The 13,417-nt window shown below is 52.6% G+C and overlaps 3 protein-coding genes across 3 annotated transcripts; all 3 read right to left on the minus strand.

The window, feature by feature from the left end:
• Positions 1-164: 164 nt before the first annotated feature.
• On the minus strand, positions 165-7,669 carry LRP88_10674 (uncharacterized protein; the record flags this gene model as incomplete). The annotated part of the gene is made up of 9 exons (XM_083247126.1): positions 165-2,234; positions 2,334-2,621; positions 2,686-3,548; positions 3,601-3,866; positions 4,094-4,672; positions 4,740-4,893; positions 5,521-5,721; positions 5,896-6,829; positions 6,884-7,669. The coding sequence occupies 9 exons, from the start codon at positions 7,667-7,669 to the stop codon at positions 165-167; spliced, it is 6,141 nt and encodes a 2,046-aa protein (XP_083098239.1).
• A 2,496-nt stretch (positions 7,670-10,165) lies between these two features.
• On the minus strand, positions 10,166-11,266 carry LRP88_10675 (uncharacterized protein; the record flags this gene model as incomplete). The annotated part of the gene is made up of 1 exon (XM_083247127.1): positions 10,166-11,266. The coding sequence occupies one exon, from the start codon at positions 11,264-11,266 to the stop codon at positions 10,166-10,168; it is 1,101 nt and encodes a 366-aa protein (XP_083098240.1).
• A 918-nt stretch (positions 11,267-12,184) lies between these two features.
• On the minus strand, positions 12,185-13,340 carry LRP88_10676 (uncharacterized protein; the record flags this gene model as incomplete). Its single annotated transcript, XM_083247128.1, has 3 exons — positions 12,185-12,193; positions 12,243-13,166; positions 13,302-13,340. 3 exons carry the CDS (start codon positions 13,338-13,340, stop codon positions 12,185-12,187), a joined length of 972 nt encoding a protein of 323 aa, XP_083098241.1.
• Positions 13,341-13,417: the final 77 nt, after the last annotated feature.

Below are 13,417 nucleotides of genomic sequence, written 5' to 3' on the forward strand. Positions count from 1 at the left end.
CCAAGGATCAGTATTTAGTTGAAATCTTTCACAATTTGCACTCGTTCTATGTATGTCGTTCTCCTGGCTTCACTACATCGCGTGTGAGAGTATCTAATCCCTAATATCTTTGACGCGTCCATCATCGTCCCACAGAAATAGTGATAAAATTGAGAAGTAAACGACTAAATCAAGAAAATATCTGTACCTTTGTCAGGAGCCGTCGACGGCGGAGAGTACATGATGCCGTGGATATAGCACTCCCCAACCAGCCTGTAGCACGTTGTCACCCTCGCAGAGCGGCTAATGATAAACGGAACTTTGGCTCCATCCGCGATGAATATCTTGTCTCCTGGCTGTGCCGCACCCGGGATGATGCCGGCGTACCTATTCTTGGTCGTGGCGAAGACGGCACGTGGGATGCTGTCGGCAAATGCCACGGCTGTTTCCCAAAACTGCATGAGCCGCCTCTGTGACTCTGGTGAGGTTTCCTCCTTATACTTCCAAGCATTCTGACCCAGATCCAGGTCGAGGATCTGTTCCCAATCGCTATCCTTCCATGAGGCCGCTGTCGCTGGTGCACGCCCGCTTGCCTCCGTTGAGTACGTGGTAGACTGTTTCGAGACCACTTGAGGTCCACGAGCGTCCCCGACAAGACACTTGATCATGAGCTTGTCAGTCCACTTTCTCGCCATTGCTTCTGGGGCTTGTTCAAAACCCGGGTAGTCTACGAGGTGCGATGTATAGCTCCGCATTCTCTCAAGTACATCGGCAAAAGCGACCCTCATGCCAGCGGATAAGTGCAGCTCAAAGCAGTCTTCCACTTCGTCAATGATAGAGCCTCGTACTGCAAGAATTGGAACGTTTTGAGAGCCCATGTCCTGGAGACGAATCCTGGGTGGGACAGGCCTTCCAGCACAGAAGCCGCTCTCTCTCCCAGCAGCATCCCATGTTGAGATGGTCGTCTCTCGCCGTTGGCTGTTTAGCAAGTCGGGAATCCAAGAGCAGATGTTGGAGCTCTTGTCGCCTCCTGCTCGGTATAAAAGGTCAAGCCCCCTTCCCCTATGGACCAATCCTTTGGCGTACTTTGCCAGCACTTCTTGCTCTGGGGAGTCGTAGTCTGGTGCGAATAGGGGATCTTCTGCAGCAACATCTCTTGCTAGGTTTTGCAGGGCGAACAGCTTGTCGCGCGCCCTGGAGGCCTGGGTGTACGAGAACATGTCGAGTAGCCTCAAAAAGTCGAACTTTGCGCCCCCTTGATACCTCTCCCGCAGGCTATGGAGGGCCAGTGCGGGCCTGGAGTTGGCCAGAAAAGCGCCGTTGTCATCGAGCCCACCATGCCTGTTCAGGCCATTGCTGCACTCCATGAGTGATTCCATGAAGCAATCCCACTCCATCTCGGATTGACCACACACCATGGTCATCTTGGGGCAGACAGCGGCTTCCTGCACGATCCAGCTACGGGTAAACCAGCTATGGCCCAAAAACCCGTCCACCTCCTTCCAGGACAAGTGAGGGACTCTAGCCGCTTTTGAATTCCGCTCGGAAAGGCCTTTTCTTGTACGGCAGCGGCCTCTCGCGTGACAGAATGGCCTGTGTAGATCTGCCATCAACTGCATGGCGGGACTGCTCTCACTCTTATGACCACTCGTGCCCAGCCAGACCAAGACCTTCTCTGCTTGATGATATAAAGATCCCATCCGCCGGACTTGAAGGGCCTTTTCCATTGGATTGTTCTGGTTGATGCACAGCGCATCGGCCCAAAGCAGAGTGGACACTTTCTTCCGTCTCAAACACTTGAGGCATGATGCAAGCGATTCGGTAATGGGCATCTTGCCCCTGTCAGACGTGAAAGTTGAGGGCGCAGGCCCGTCTGGATCGGGTCCCCAGAAGTATGAGATGGCCCAAAAAGGTTCATCGAGATCGTTCAGGTCAAATACTTCAAGAGACCCGCAAATGGGTTTGTCATCTTCGTCCCCATCGTCCAGTAGCTGCAGCCTGAGGAGGCGGGTTTCACGCGACCCGACGTCGAGGCCGTTGTACATCTCATGCGTATCCTTGGTGAAGCCGGCGGCAGAAAATTTCAGGAAAGGCTCTGTTGAGTAAGGGAGGCGCGCACTGTAGCTAGCCTCTGTCTCGAGCAGAATGTCTCCTTTTAGCTGTAGCCCCCACGGATCAACATAGATGTAGATACCGGGTTCCTTCTGGATTTGGTAGACGCGTACTAGCATGTACACGTCTGTCACCTTGTGTTTCTGATTGACAAGTGACATTCTCTTGAGCTAAGCATATTCCCCCAGGTCAGTGGCTTCGGACAATAAATGACAGAGTTAATGGAGGAAAAGAGTGCTCACCTTTGTGTATTGCGAGTTGGGCACCACAAATCTTGTGCTCAATGCGTCGTTTGTAGCCCAGACCTCCAGATGAAATGTGACTGTGTTTGCAAGAGACTCAGCCGTGGCGTGATTGCCGTCAACAAGTGCCTTGCTAAGCTTCCCGCCCGTTTCGATGATGGTAAAAGTAGAGGCATCCGACAGCCTAGTTTTGTATTCCATGTGGCCGTTCCGAACGCGTATCGGACTCGTCCAATGCTCGTTTGGCCTGTAGTCGTTTCCCAAGAAGATTTGAAGGAAACGAGATACCTATCGAGGTTTTCATGTTAGCAATGGCTAAAAGGTTGTTTTTGCATACAGGTAGATATCTTACATATAGCTCGCCAAAGTATCTCGTCTCCTTGGTATCTTCACCCGAAAAGATGGTCATCGGGCGTGGAACTGTGATCCATCCTTGATTCATGCTGACAAAAGACGACTCATCACGGCCTCGTGGCTTTGGTGTTCTTGGACGGGGCTCTGGTCTGTCTGCAGAATGATCTCTGGAGGGAAGAACATGTGTCGAGGGAGTTTGAGAGAGTCCTGGTCGACGACCCAGGCTCCTTCCGCGGCGTTTTTTGTCATCTTCGGTCTCACCGCTGGAATCCTCTCCTGTAGTGACTTGATCGAGGTTTTCTATCAAGTCATGGTTGTCGGCGGGAATGGCACGCGTCGTCTGGGAGCCCTTTCGGGTCTTGGAGGGCTCAACCTCTTTGGTGTGCCGAGGCTTTTGAACGGTCTTTGATGCTCCATTGTTGGTGGCACTTTCCAGACCCCCCTGCTTTTCTATGACCCCTTGGCTCGGAGAGTTCGATTTAGCCGTGGCTTGCTCTGTATCCTCACTCTTGGACTGCTCAGCACGAGACATGGGTACCGAACTGGCTGCGGCTGGTGCTTGCGACACAACAATATCCGGGACTCCTGCAGGTTTCTCGACATGGGCTGCGCCTCTACCTTTGATTGCCTCATCCTGAAGTGTCTCGGCACTCTGATTTGGATTATCAACTCGAACTTTGTGCTCGGATTCGTCTTCAACGATGGTTGGAGCTTCATCCACAGCCTGAGTCTGATCTGTTTCCTTCAGGCGGTCGACAGAGAGCATCTTCACAACTTGAGTCTCTCTACGATCGCCAAGGCTCTCTTTGGTTGAAGACCCCAAATCGGCTGTTGTGGGAAGCTGGTCGACGAGAGATCCACCTGAGATATCATTAAAAGACTTCCTTTGCCAGAAAATCAAACATAAACTTACCCATCTCCGAGTTGTCTGTAGAATCAGTTGGTTCAACCGGAATCCCCATTGCCCGAAACTCATCCTCGACATGCTTGCGGTTCTGCTCTATCAAGACCTTGACAAGCAGATCGATATGTTTCGCATTTGTGATGCCACAAAACTCGGAAAGTTCGAAGGCTAGCTCTCTCAGACGGTCCGTCTCGGCCGCGGTCCCTTGTGCTGTCAACCAGATATTGAGACCCTGCTCATCGGCAGGCAACAATGCGACACATTTTACCACAGAGCTTTTCTCGAGAGCAATTGATAAGTCTTTACTGCGGATTCTCCAACTCATCGTGACTCGGTCGGCCTTGAAAACGTGGATATGCCTCAGACGAAGTAAGATCCCCTCCTTGTTCGCTTCCAAGGTTGGTACAAGCCTTTGAGGATGTTAGTAGATAGAAAGGGGGTGATGCAGAAAAGAATGTACACAATCACGAAACGCATTCTCTTGTTAAGCCATGCTTCGTACGACGGAACAGGCTGAACACCCCCCTCTGGTGCAAGGGCAATCTCTCCGGCGACGGAAAGCAGGCGGTGACGCAGATCGAGCCGGTCAAAGAGGGGCCTGTATGAATCTAACGAGGATGGCGGGAATGACAAGACATCCAAGCTGGAAAAGACACGAGTTAGTTTGGGGTCGTCCGGAATGTACCATTCATCCGAGTCCAGGGCAGTTCGGAGACGATAAGGCTCAATTGGAGCATCCGCTGGCGTTACGGGGAAGATCGGTAACTCCCGTAGCGGATGTACTGCGTTTTCACTGAGATCTGGATGTTTGGATAGCGCCTCAAAGACCTGCGCGACGTGCTGGAGGTCGTCAGTCTCGCGTATACTCCGTGCTTCGTGGATGAGCATCACGAGATCCGAAGTTTGGCACTTCAGTAGGTACAAAAACAGCTGAATCCGCGAGGGATAGATGTACTTCAATCGAGGCGTTCTTTTCAAGCAATCTGGGCCGTCCCAGACACATTCTTCGAGTGTTAACCAGCGAAGTCCTGCCGTCTCTGTGTCTGGAACGAGCGTAAGTTCCTCAGTCATAAAAGCTTGGCTATCAAAGGTCAGTTGCGTCTCTAGACTTTGTCTGATACAACCCTGACGGCAAACAATCTACGTACCGAGCAGTCTTGATATCATTAGGCCCTATGACCTGCTCAATATGCTCATAGAGTAGCGCAGCAGCCTCCAACGTTGTGCTGGTTGAGCCTTTCAGCTGTCGAAGTTGGACCAGAAAGTGATTCATGCCGATCTTGGTAAGAACTCCGAAGTGTTCTAGAAAATCCCAGTTTTTGTCTTCAGGATCCGCGACCTGGAGAAATGGCCGGGACCCTAAGCTGGCTGTGAAGGCCGCCGTTTGGTCCTCCGGGGACTTGACCCCACCCTCTGATATATGTACAACTCCGGGCCTGCTCGTGGGCCACTTTACCTGGGTCCTAATGTTAGGCGGTGATGGATTGGGCACGAGTGCTGGATTCTCGTCTATCACTTCTGGAAGAGAGGTTCTCTTTCGTGCTGAATGGGGCACCAAACGTCTGAGGAACCTCAAGAAGTGTCGAGTCGACTTTTTCTGTGGCTCGAAAGAGTCTGCTGTTTCCACGGGAGGCTCTGGTGGAGTGGGTATGGATCGTTGACTTTGATTGTTGATTGTTGCTGCCGTTGTTGGGACGCTCATCCCCTGTGTCGTGGCGGCTTTCGGTATTTGCTGGGACGTCGAGGTCAAGAGCTTGATACCCCGAGTCACATTCATTCGAGGCAAGACAGTGTTGCGAAGCGTCCCTCTTGTTCCTCCCACACACGGAACTTCCATTGATGACAGGGACGCTCTCATCCTCGATCTTGACGCTTGGTCTGGCTCAGAGCTCTTCGGGTTGTCCCCCGGTTTGTCGACGAGCCACTCACTATAGAGATGCCAGAATTCCCGCAGGAGCTGTAGTACGGCTTCTGGGTCATTTTGGACAATGAACTGGAATTCAGGCGTGATAGTAAACTGGCCTGCTCCAGAGCTGCCCTTGAGAGCCATCCGCGGAATGATTGTGAGGTCAAAGCATCGGGCAAGCCAGACTACCCAGGATTCGGCCCCCTTGTCGTATGGCGTCAGCTCTGATTCATATGACTCGTGTGTGAAGTTTATTGGACATTGAGCAAGGTGGTTTTGGAAAACGAAATCCGCTGTGAACGGCACGCCCGCTTGCGTGACTGAGTCTCCCCTCACATACATAGATGAACCTCGATGGCAGGAGTTGCTGTTAGCCGCAAACCACAAGTCCCCCTTACTGCCCTCAGGTGGGCTCCAGCGGGCTCTCTTGAGAAACAAGGCATGGGATACCAGATCGTCCAGGCTCTGGTTCGCCGGCAAAAAGTCAGGGCTTTTGTGGCGGGAGACGATGATGTCGCAAATTCTCTTCAACCTATACTGCTCAGCCTTCAGCAGTCGTAGAAGATCCAACCAGATAGGGTACTCCCCAACACTTTGGTGCACCTCAAACAGATCCAGACCTCCTGGAAGGCCTAGACTGATGCGAGGATCTGGAGGCAAGAAGATGGTCCCTTGGCTTGCCGAGACCCAAGAGCAGTCCCGCAAAGAACTTGCTTCTGTCTCCCGCTTCAGTACCGGGACCAAGTTCCAATTTGAGATCCTTTTGCGATAGACCATGGCTGTGATCGCATCCGACTCGGAGCTCAACGAAATGAGAACACTGGCCACACTGGCGTGCCAGGCAGCCTCCATTTGTTGAAACCTGGCTTGGTCACCGGAAAGGAAGGCTTCAAGATCACTCAGGAACTCTTCCCCTGAGAGTGTGCGTACCCCGAGCTTCTCAAGTCGGTTTTCGTTGCCGCGAGTGTTATAGCCATCTGATAGATACTTGGTGTTTCTGGCCCCGGGTGGGATTAAAGGTCCGCCACCATGTGTGAAGCGCTTGGGCACGATCGCCAATTTGGATGGAAGAAGCCATTCGCCCTGGTCCGATTGCAGAATAGGGTTCTCTGACAACACGTCGACGATCGTCACTGGAATGTTTTGGAATAGTGTGTCTTCGTAGTGATCAAGTGAAATGTATGAGATCCACGAGGTAATATCCTGAGCTTGAAACGCCTTGACTGCTCCTAGGAAGGCGGTGGGGACCTGGGAAACAAGTGCCTTGTTCCATGGACAGTCCTCCACGTCCTCGCGGCTGCTGACCAAGATAAAATCTGCCTGAATGGCAAACTGGGTAGATAGTTAGAGGCCAGAGGTATACATGAGGCAGGTAGATGGACAAACTTTGAAGCCGTAGTGATCAATGGGTAAAAATGCATGAACCTTCTGCGCTTTCAGGTCGTCGGCTTTGGGAAACGCCAACAGGATCTGAGAATCCTTGGCATGTCGACGACGATCATCATAGCGCAAGTCCCTCTCATTGATAGTATGCTGGAAGACGTGATATGAGGTCAAGGTGCCACCCACCTGAATTGTACGTGAGAACATGCCGTCTTTCGCTGGGCCATCATCGAGCCTGTTGAGAGCTGTCTCCCAGCGCTTCTTTCCAACTTCAATCGTGCTGATCTTGATTCTCTTTAGATTTCGGAGAAATAGCACGGTTTCTGGGTTCATTAACTTGAGCTTCTCAAGCAGGATGCTCTTGTCACACTTGGCTGACAGTTCCAGAAGCATGGACGTGTGGCCCCGAAGCCGACGCTCGTCGTCCGGCAGCTTGGCCCAGTGAGGCGCAATCATGCTCAGCATTCCCGAGTCATTGTTGATGAAGTTGAACGAGTAGTAGCCGGAGCTGATCCACACGACGTCGGCCACTTCGAATACCGACTTGAATCCCATACCCTTTTCGCCCGTGGTGCGATTGTGATCTTTAGCCGCCGGCTTGGAACTCTCGCAGAATCCACAAATGGCACGAACATTTTCTGAATGGAAGCCAATCTCGTTGCAGTCGATACGCAACGTTGTTGCACGTCCGTCACCATGTTCTCTGTATGTAAGGCTCACGGTCGGAGTCACGCCGGGAGCATATTGGCAGTCGTCGGCATTCTGCAGTAGCTCGAGCAGGAAGTGCATCCGGTCGGCGTAAAGCTTCCCAGCGGTTCTATACATGAATATTAGGATACATCTACTATCACCTTGGGAGAGAAGCTTACTCTTTCAAGACGGCGTTTAATGCTCGAGCATTGGCGTCGGGTTGGTCGACACGCTTCTCTCTTCTGATCCATTCAATATGACTTCGAGCTTGCTCCTCCGTCTTTGGAAAAGAGCCATGGGGTTCTGAGTCGCTCCACCATCTTCCTAGCTCTCTACTCCTGTCATTTCTTGAGTTCGTTGTGTCGCTTATCCATCGATTGGACAGGGGTTGAGCCGTATCATGCCCGCCAGAGGCTTGTCCAGCCAGGGTATTAGCTGTTGACGTACGGCTCCTAGAAGAGCCTAATCTGGGACAAAATGACATTGCTAAAGTTTGCAGCTTCTCTACGCGGATATCCGCGCCTCTTCTCGATGAAGAGATGAAGAACCGGCAACATCTTAGAGCCCGAGCCGGATAATGATAAGCCAGGCAAGACCCGAGCACCCCGCTCAGCTGAACATGCACCTGTGCGTTGGACCAGTAATATGAATCCATCATGGCATTGATTTGGCGCTAGCTAATTCACAGAGGGCATTTGAGGCTGGTTTATTCAGCCACTTTAGGCATGCATACACAGCCGTACCCGGCACCCACCCGCCAAGCTTCATACTCGACCCTCTTCCTCAACGTCTTTTCCAAAGCAGCGACCCTCGGCCTATGCTTATGCCCTTCTCCATTCTTGCTTATTCGTCCTCGCGATCATGGACCAAAGCTCACCCCTCCAGCCAGACCTCCAAAGAAACAGGCTTCCCACATTGTTTGAGGTTCTATCTCGCCGAGTCCTCCCACCCGTCGATCTCTTCTCGTTCTACGTATATATGAGGGATCAACAGAGATCAGTAGATTATCTAGACTTTTGGTATGTAGCGATGGCCAAGTCTCCGGTATCTTGTCTCGCTCTCTGACCTGCTTGCAGGCTTGATGTGTCTCAGCACACCTCACTGTGTAGAGCCTATGTGCGGGAACTTAGGAGTGTGATCCTCTCTTCAACAGCAGAACCGCGTCCCCCTCAGAATTCTACCGAAACGGGCGGTGATCCTCAGGCGTCATCTGGGCAGAGCGAACAGCAACAATCAGAAGAGTCGGGAACCGTTGACGCAAGCGATCCGGAGCGATCTAGCCAGGTGCTACGCCTCTCTCAGGATGGTCAACCGACAGAGGTTCCAACCCCGCCACCAGTTGATATGGGCCCTCCAAAAGACCAGATCCGGGGGTATTTCATGGGTCCATCGCTGAGAGGTGGCGGCTCGACAGACTGGCTTCCCACCGGGAGTGTTTCAACTGTACTCTCGCGTACTCAGCACTTCTTTACTACCTTCAAAAGCAGGCGTGCCCCAAAGGCCGGCGAGGACCGCGCGAAGCGTCTCACCCAGCTCAATTTGCGTGGAGGTGCAAGCAACTCTTCTTTGCCTACCTATGGGACAATGCGGTTAGCCAACTCCGAGGATGTCGAAGAGTCCGCGGCCAATTCCCTAGAGATGGAAGGAGACCTTGATCAGCGAGTATCTGCCTTTCTACGAGGGGAGCGAGTTTCAGGTCGACCTACTCCATCTGATGCAAACGATAGTCAACTAGGCCCCGTTGCTGGGAGTAGCAGCCGGCCTTCAACAGACCAAGGCCCAGCTACCGCCGGAACGATTTCAAGACAGGATATCCGAGCCTCCGCAGAGAAGATAATATTTACATACATCCTTCCCGGTGCGGAGCGCGAGATCATCCTTCCTGGGTCTATGACCGGAGATCTGGTCGCCGCAGTGGAAGTATCTGACCGTGACGATCCTGAAGTTTTTGATGCTGTCAAAGACTACGTCTTTAAGGCGATGGAGAGAGACGCCTTCCCTGGCTTTCTCCGTATGAGAGCTCTGGCAAATTTGACTCCGCCCACGGTGATCTTACACCTCGTCCTTGGGCTGTTGTCCTTGTTCGCCGCTTTTTGGACTGGATTTGTCCTGATATTTTTGGATACAGACAGGAAAACGCGGGCTTGGGTAAAACTCCGTGAACAAAATTTCAACGCGCAGGCTAACAATTTTTCTAGCTAATCCTACCTTTCACGATTGGGGTATACAGCCTCGCAGTCTATCAATACACTCTTGACCCCACGATTGCGTTGTTACAGTTGAGCGAATACACGCCATTTAGTTTTCTTCGCGTTCGAGAACCATATGTGAAGAAAATACTGAGTCGTCGCGGGATCGTCGTTCTTATTGTCATATTTACACTTGATGCAGCCTTATCAACTTTATTCATCTTTGTTCCAGGGAAAAGGTTGTAATCTTTATGTGGGAGAAGTGATAGTATATGATGAGCGCTACATTATGTTTGGAACAATATGCTGGTTTTATCCCTATGTTGTCCAATGACTAGTTTCTTTTGCCAAGAGCAGAGCCCAAACTGTCCTCGAAGGTGCACGACATTAGCATCGCGGCCCATAACTAGGCAGCGCCCTGTCTCTGGTCATCGTGTATCTTGAGCACAAAGCCGATGTTCTCAGGCTGGACTCTCTCCCAGAGGCTCCCGAGCCCCAGTTCCCTCCCTCGCTTGTCCTCATGACGAAACCACTCCTCAACAGTTCTAATGCGGTTGGGGTGAATCTCGTCGAGAATCTTGTAGTTCTTCCGGATCAGGCCCTTGTTGCCGGCTGAGTGGCGCCACAGATTCCACCAACCCGTGAAGTTATCTCGGTATTTCATCGTGGCCGGATCCTTTGGGTCAGCGTTGTAACCTGTGGGGAGATCGGCCACAGGGACGGCGGCAAAGTAGTCATCGAAGCTTGTATCAATGTATCGTGCTGGCTTGCCCGTGACCTTCTGGAAGGCCTCGGCAACCTGGGTGTACGTGGCGTGCTCGATGGCTACGTCGAGATCCATCCCGTTTGCGCGCTCAGGATGGTCGAACAACCACTTGACGTAGTAGCCGCAATCATCGAGCGCAACTTCAGGTATGGCTCCTTCTCCGAGCGGAACCCGCCAAGTGACGACGCCATCTTCCACAAGGGGCGGCATAGGCGTGTAAGCGTGGATCGCCATGTCCATGTATGGACCAGTCGAGAAGAGCGCGGCCTGCATGCCGTGGCGCTGGCTCACCTCTTTGTTCTGGGAGAGGATCCACCCGCCGATCCTGCCCTTGGCGTCGTAGTGGCCGCCGCGGAACTCGGGCTTGTAGCCGCTCAGCTTGTAGGCGTAGGCGAGGCTGCTGTAGACATAGAACTTGACTCCTTCCTCGATGGCGAGCTCGTACGCGCGGATCGACCAGTAAATCTCGGTTTTTTCGCCACAGTTGAACCCGTCGATGTTGACAAAGGCGCCCCAGGCAGACCGGAAGAGCTCCCTGAGGGATTCTTCGGATGTGAACGTGCCCACGACGGCTTCCACGGCGCCCGGCGGGCCACAGGATTGGATCTCCTTGAAGCGAGAGCTGCTCGGGTCGCGGGTCAAGGCCCGGACGGTATAGTTGCCCGATCTTACTAGATCCCTCACGACGGGCATCCCCTGGGCGCCAGTACCGCCAATAACTGCAATGGTGCGGGTAGCCATAGTTGTGGGTATAGACTGAAAGTGCTTTCTGGTGTTTTTGTAGTTGATTCAAATGATGATGCTGATTCTTGAGTAATCACCAGTTATACAGACGAGCTTGGCCGCAGTATGTATGCGTATGTTATTTCGTGTGAGAAACCAGTAAACCTCAGACATTCGGGCTTTTTTACGTAAACTGTGTTGCTGATGACCTTGACTGAGGAATTGATCAGGCGTGATTATATAATGGCCGGGAGTGTGTAGCTAATATGATCTGAAACCCGCAATAGTCAGTTATTAATTATTCAAACAGTCTCGGCCGATCGCCTAAGCAGTTTACGTGATTTACAGCAAGGGGGCAACTTTGCTTAGCCTTTACACTCTTTCGACCTTTTCGTTCTCCAAACTCTTCACAGGCCGACCGACAAGAACGGCGCAAACTGTAGTATCGCGTAACAAAGCAGGGCTACCTTCACTACACGAAACTCAGTCGCTCTAGGATGAACAGGAAAGGCAGCTTTAGTTAATTGGGTTAGGGGGATGAAGAAGTTCATAATTGATGGCATAGGGTATTGAAAGATGGTTCGCTTTGCGTTGGCGATCAGAGAAGTCACGGCTTTCCACAGTGATCCATATTTGCACCTCTGGGTGACATTGTCTAGCAGACGCCCCTAATCATACTACGCTACCTAAGGCTAGGCCTATCACTCGATCTCGAAACTAAGCCGCTGGAAATGCCGCATTATGTCGGGAAAGGACCCGAACCCCGAGGTTTGGGAACCCCCCCATTATATATAGTCCCCACGTCAGCAGCTTCACCCCCATGAGCCATTATCACAGATGCCTCCACCGCCCTGGCAACCCCACGGCGCGGATATACAGGTCCCTTCTCCAAGCACATGGCCATGTTGGCCAGATTGGACGCGAGAAGAGATGTATTTAGCCACACTATCAAGGCGGCTGATCCCACCGAGCTGGGAGCGCGTGCGGGCCGAACAGCACCGAGCGAAGTAGGGCTCGAGTCCGCGGTGCTACGGAGCTGGAGGGACTCGTATCCGCTGATGTTCAGCTCTATCAAGTCCGACCCAAGGGCCTTGGCACCAAGGCTCTCAAGCTGCTCCTGGACTCCTAGCGCGGTGAGGAACTCTGGCTGTAGGTCGTCTTCCGAGCCATCATTTGTGCCGAGGCTGTCACCCTCTGCGAACGGCCAAAACAGATCTGTGCTACCGCCGCCTCCTCTAGACCAGGCCTTTGTACTCCAGTTGATCCCCGTCGCTTGACACATCTCGTCCTTGCCTGCCCCAAGCAGCCGCCGCAGGTGAGTCAAGAGCTGCTGGCGTGTATGGAGGCGCAGCGAGAAACCGAATGCGCGCTCCAGGTCTTCGGCTGCTATGTGAATATCGCCGTTGAGGTAGAGGCATGCTCGGGAGACGGTCGTCTGGACAAGATGGAGCGGGAAAGAAGAGCTAGTGTTCAAGTCATGTTGATGCGTCTGGAGCCAAGCTTGGTCAATGAGGGGAGGCGCCATTGCGTCGACGCTGTCGGGGTGATGACATGAGGATGCTTGTGGCAAGGTGGAATCCGCAATCTTCTGATTCGGTTTCTTAGTCGGGTATTTGTATTCTTCCATCTTCTGCTCATCGTCCTCTGTCTCTCGAACCGTGCGGTTTCCGTTCGTGCTGGAAACCGACCTCGCCAGGATGAGGGCCTGCGCCGTGCAGAGCTGGAGTCGAGCCATTAACCTTTGTTCCCTCGCAATCTCCTCGGTCCCAATCATCTCGTCGCAGAAGCTGATGATGACGTTGCTCAGTTCCTCAACCGTGTTCTCGAGCTGCTGGATTCGGCACCGCTGTGCCTCCTTGTTGGCCTGTCGACGCTGGCGAAAGACTTGCTGGGCTCGCCGGTTTCGCTCTCGACGTGCCTGTAAGGAGTAAGCGTTCGGTCTCGGCAGCCGCGAGGTTTTCCTAGGCCCTGGGTACGATAAACCAGGAGATGATGTATCCAAGGCGACGGGGAGGTGAAGGGGAGTCAGGAGAAAAAACCATGGCCAACCCACCTCGATAGCGTCATCCTTCTCCCTGGCTGGTTGCCTCATCTTTCCATATACTGTGTTATATCAGTCGTGACCAGACACTCTAGAAACCTGAAAAGTTGAAGCACTTCGACCGAGGA

This window comes from Fusarium phalaenopsidis (genome assembly GCF_050370095.1).
Source record: "Fusarium phalaenopsidis strain FUZ10S chromosome Unknown contig_32304, whole genome shotgun sequence".
NCBI lineage: Eukaryota > Fungi > Ascomycota > Sordariomycetes > Hypocreales > Nectriaceae > Fusarium > Fusarium phalaenopsidis.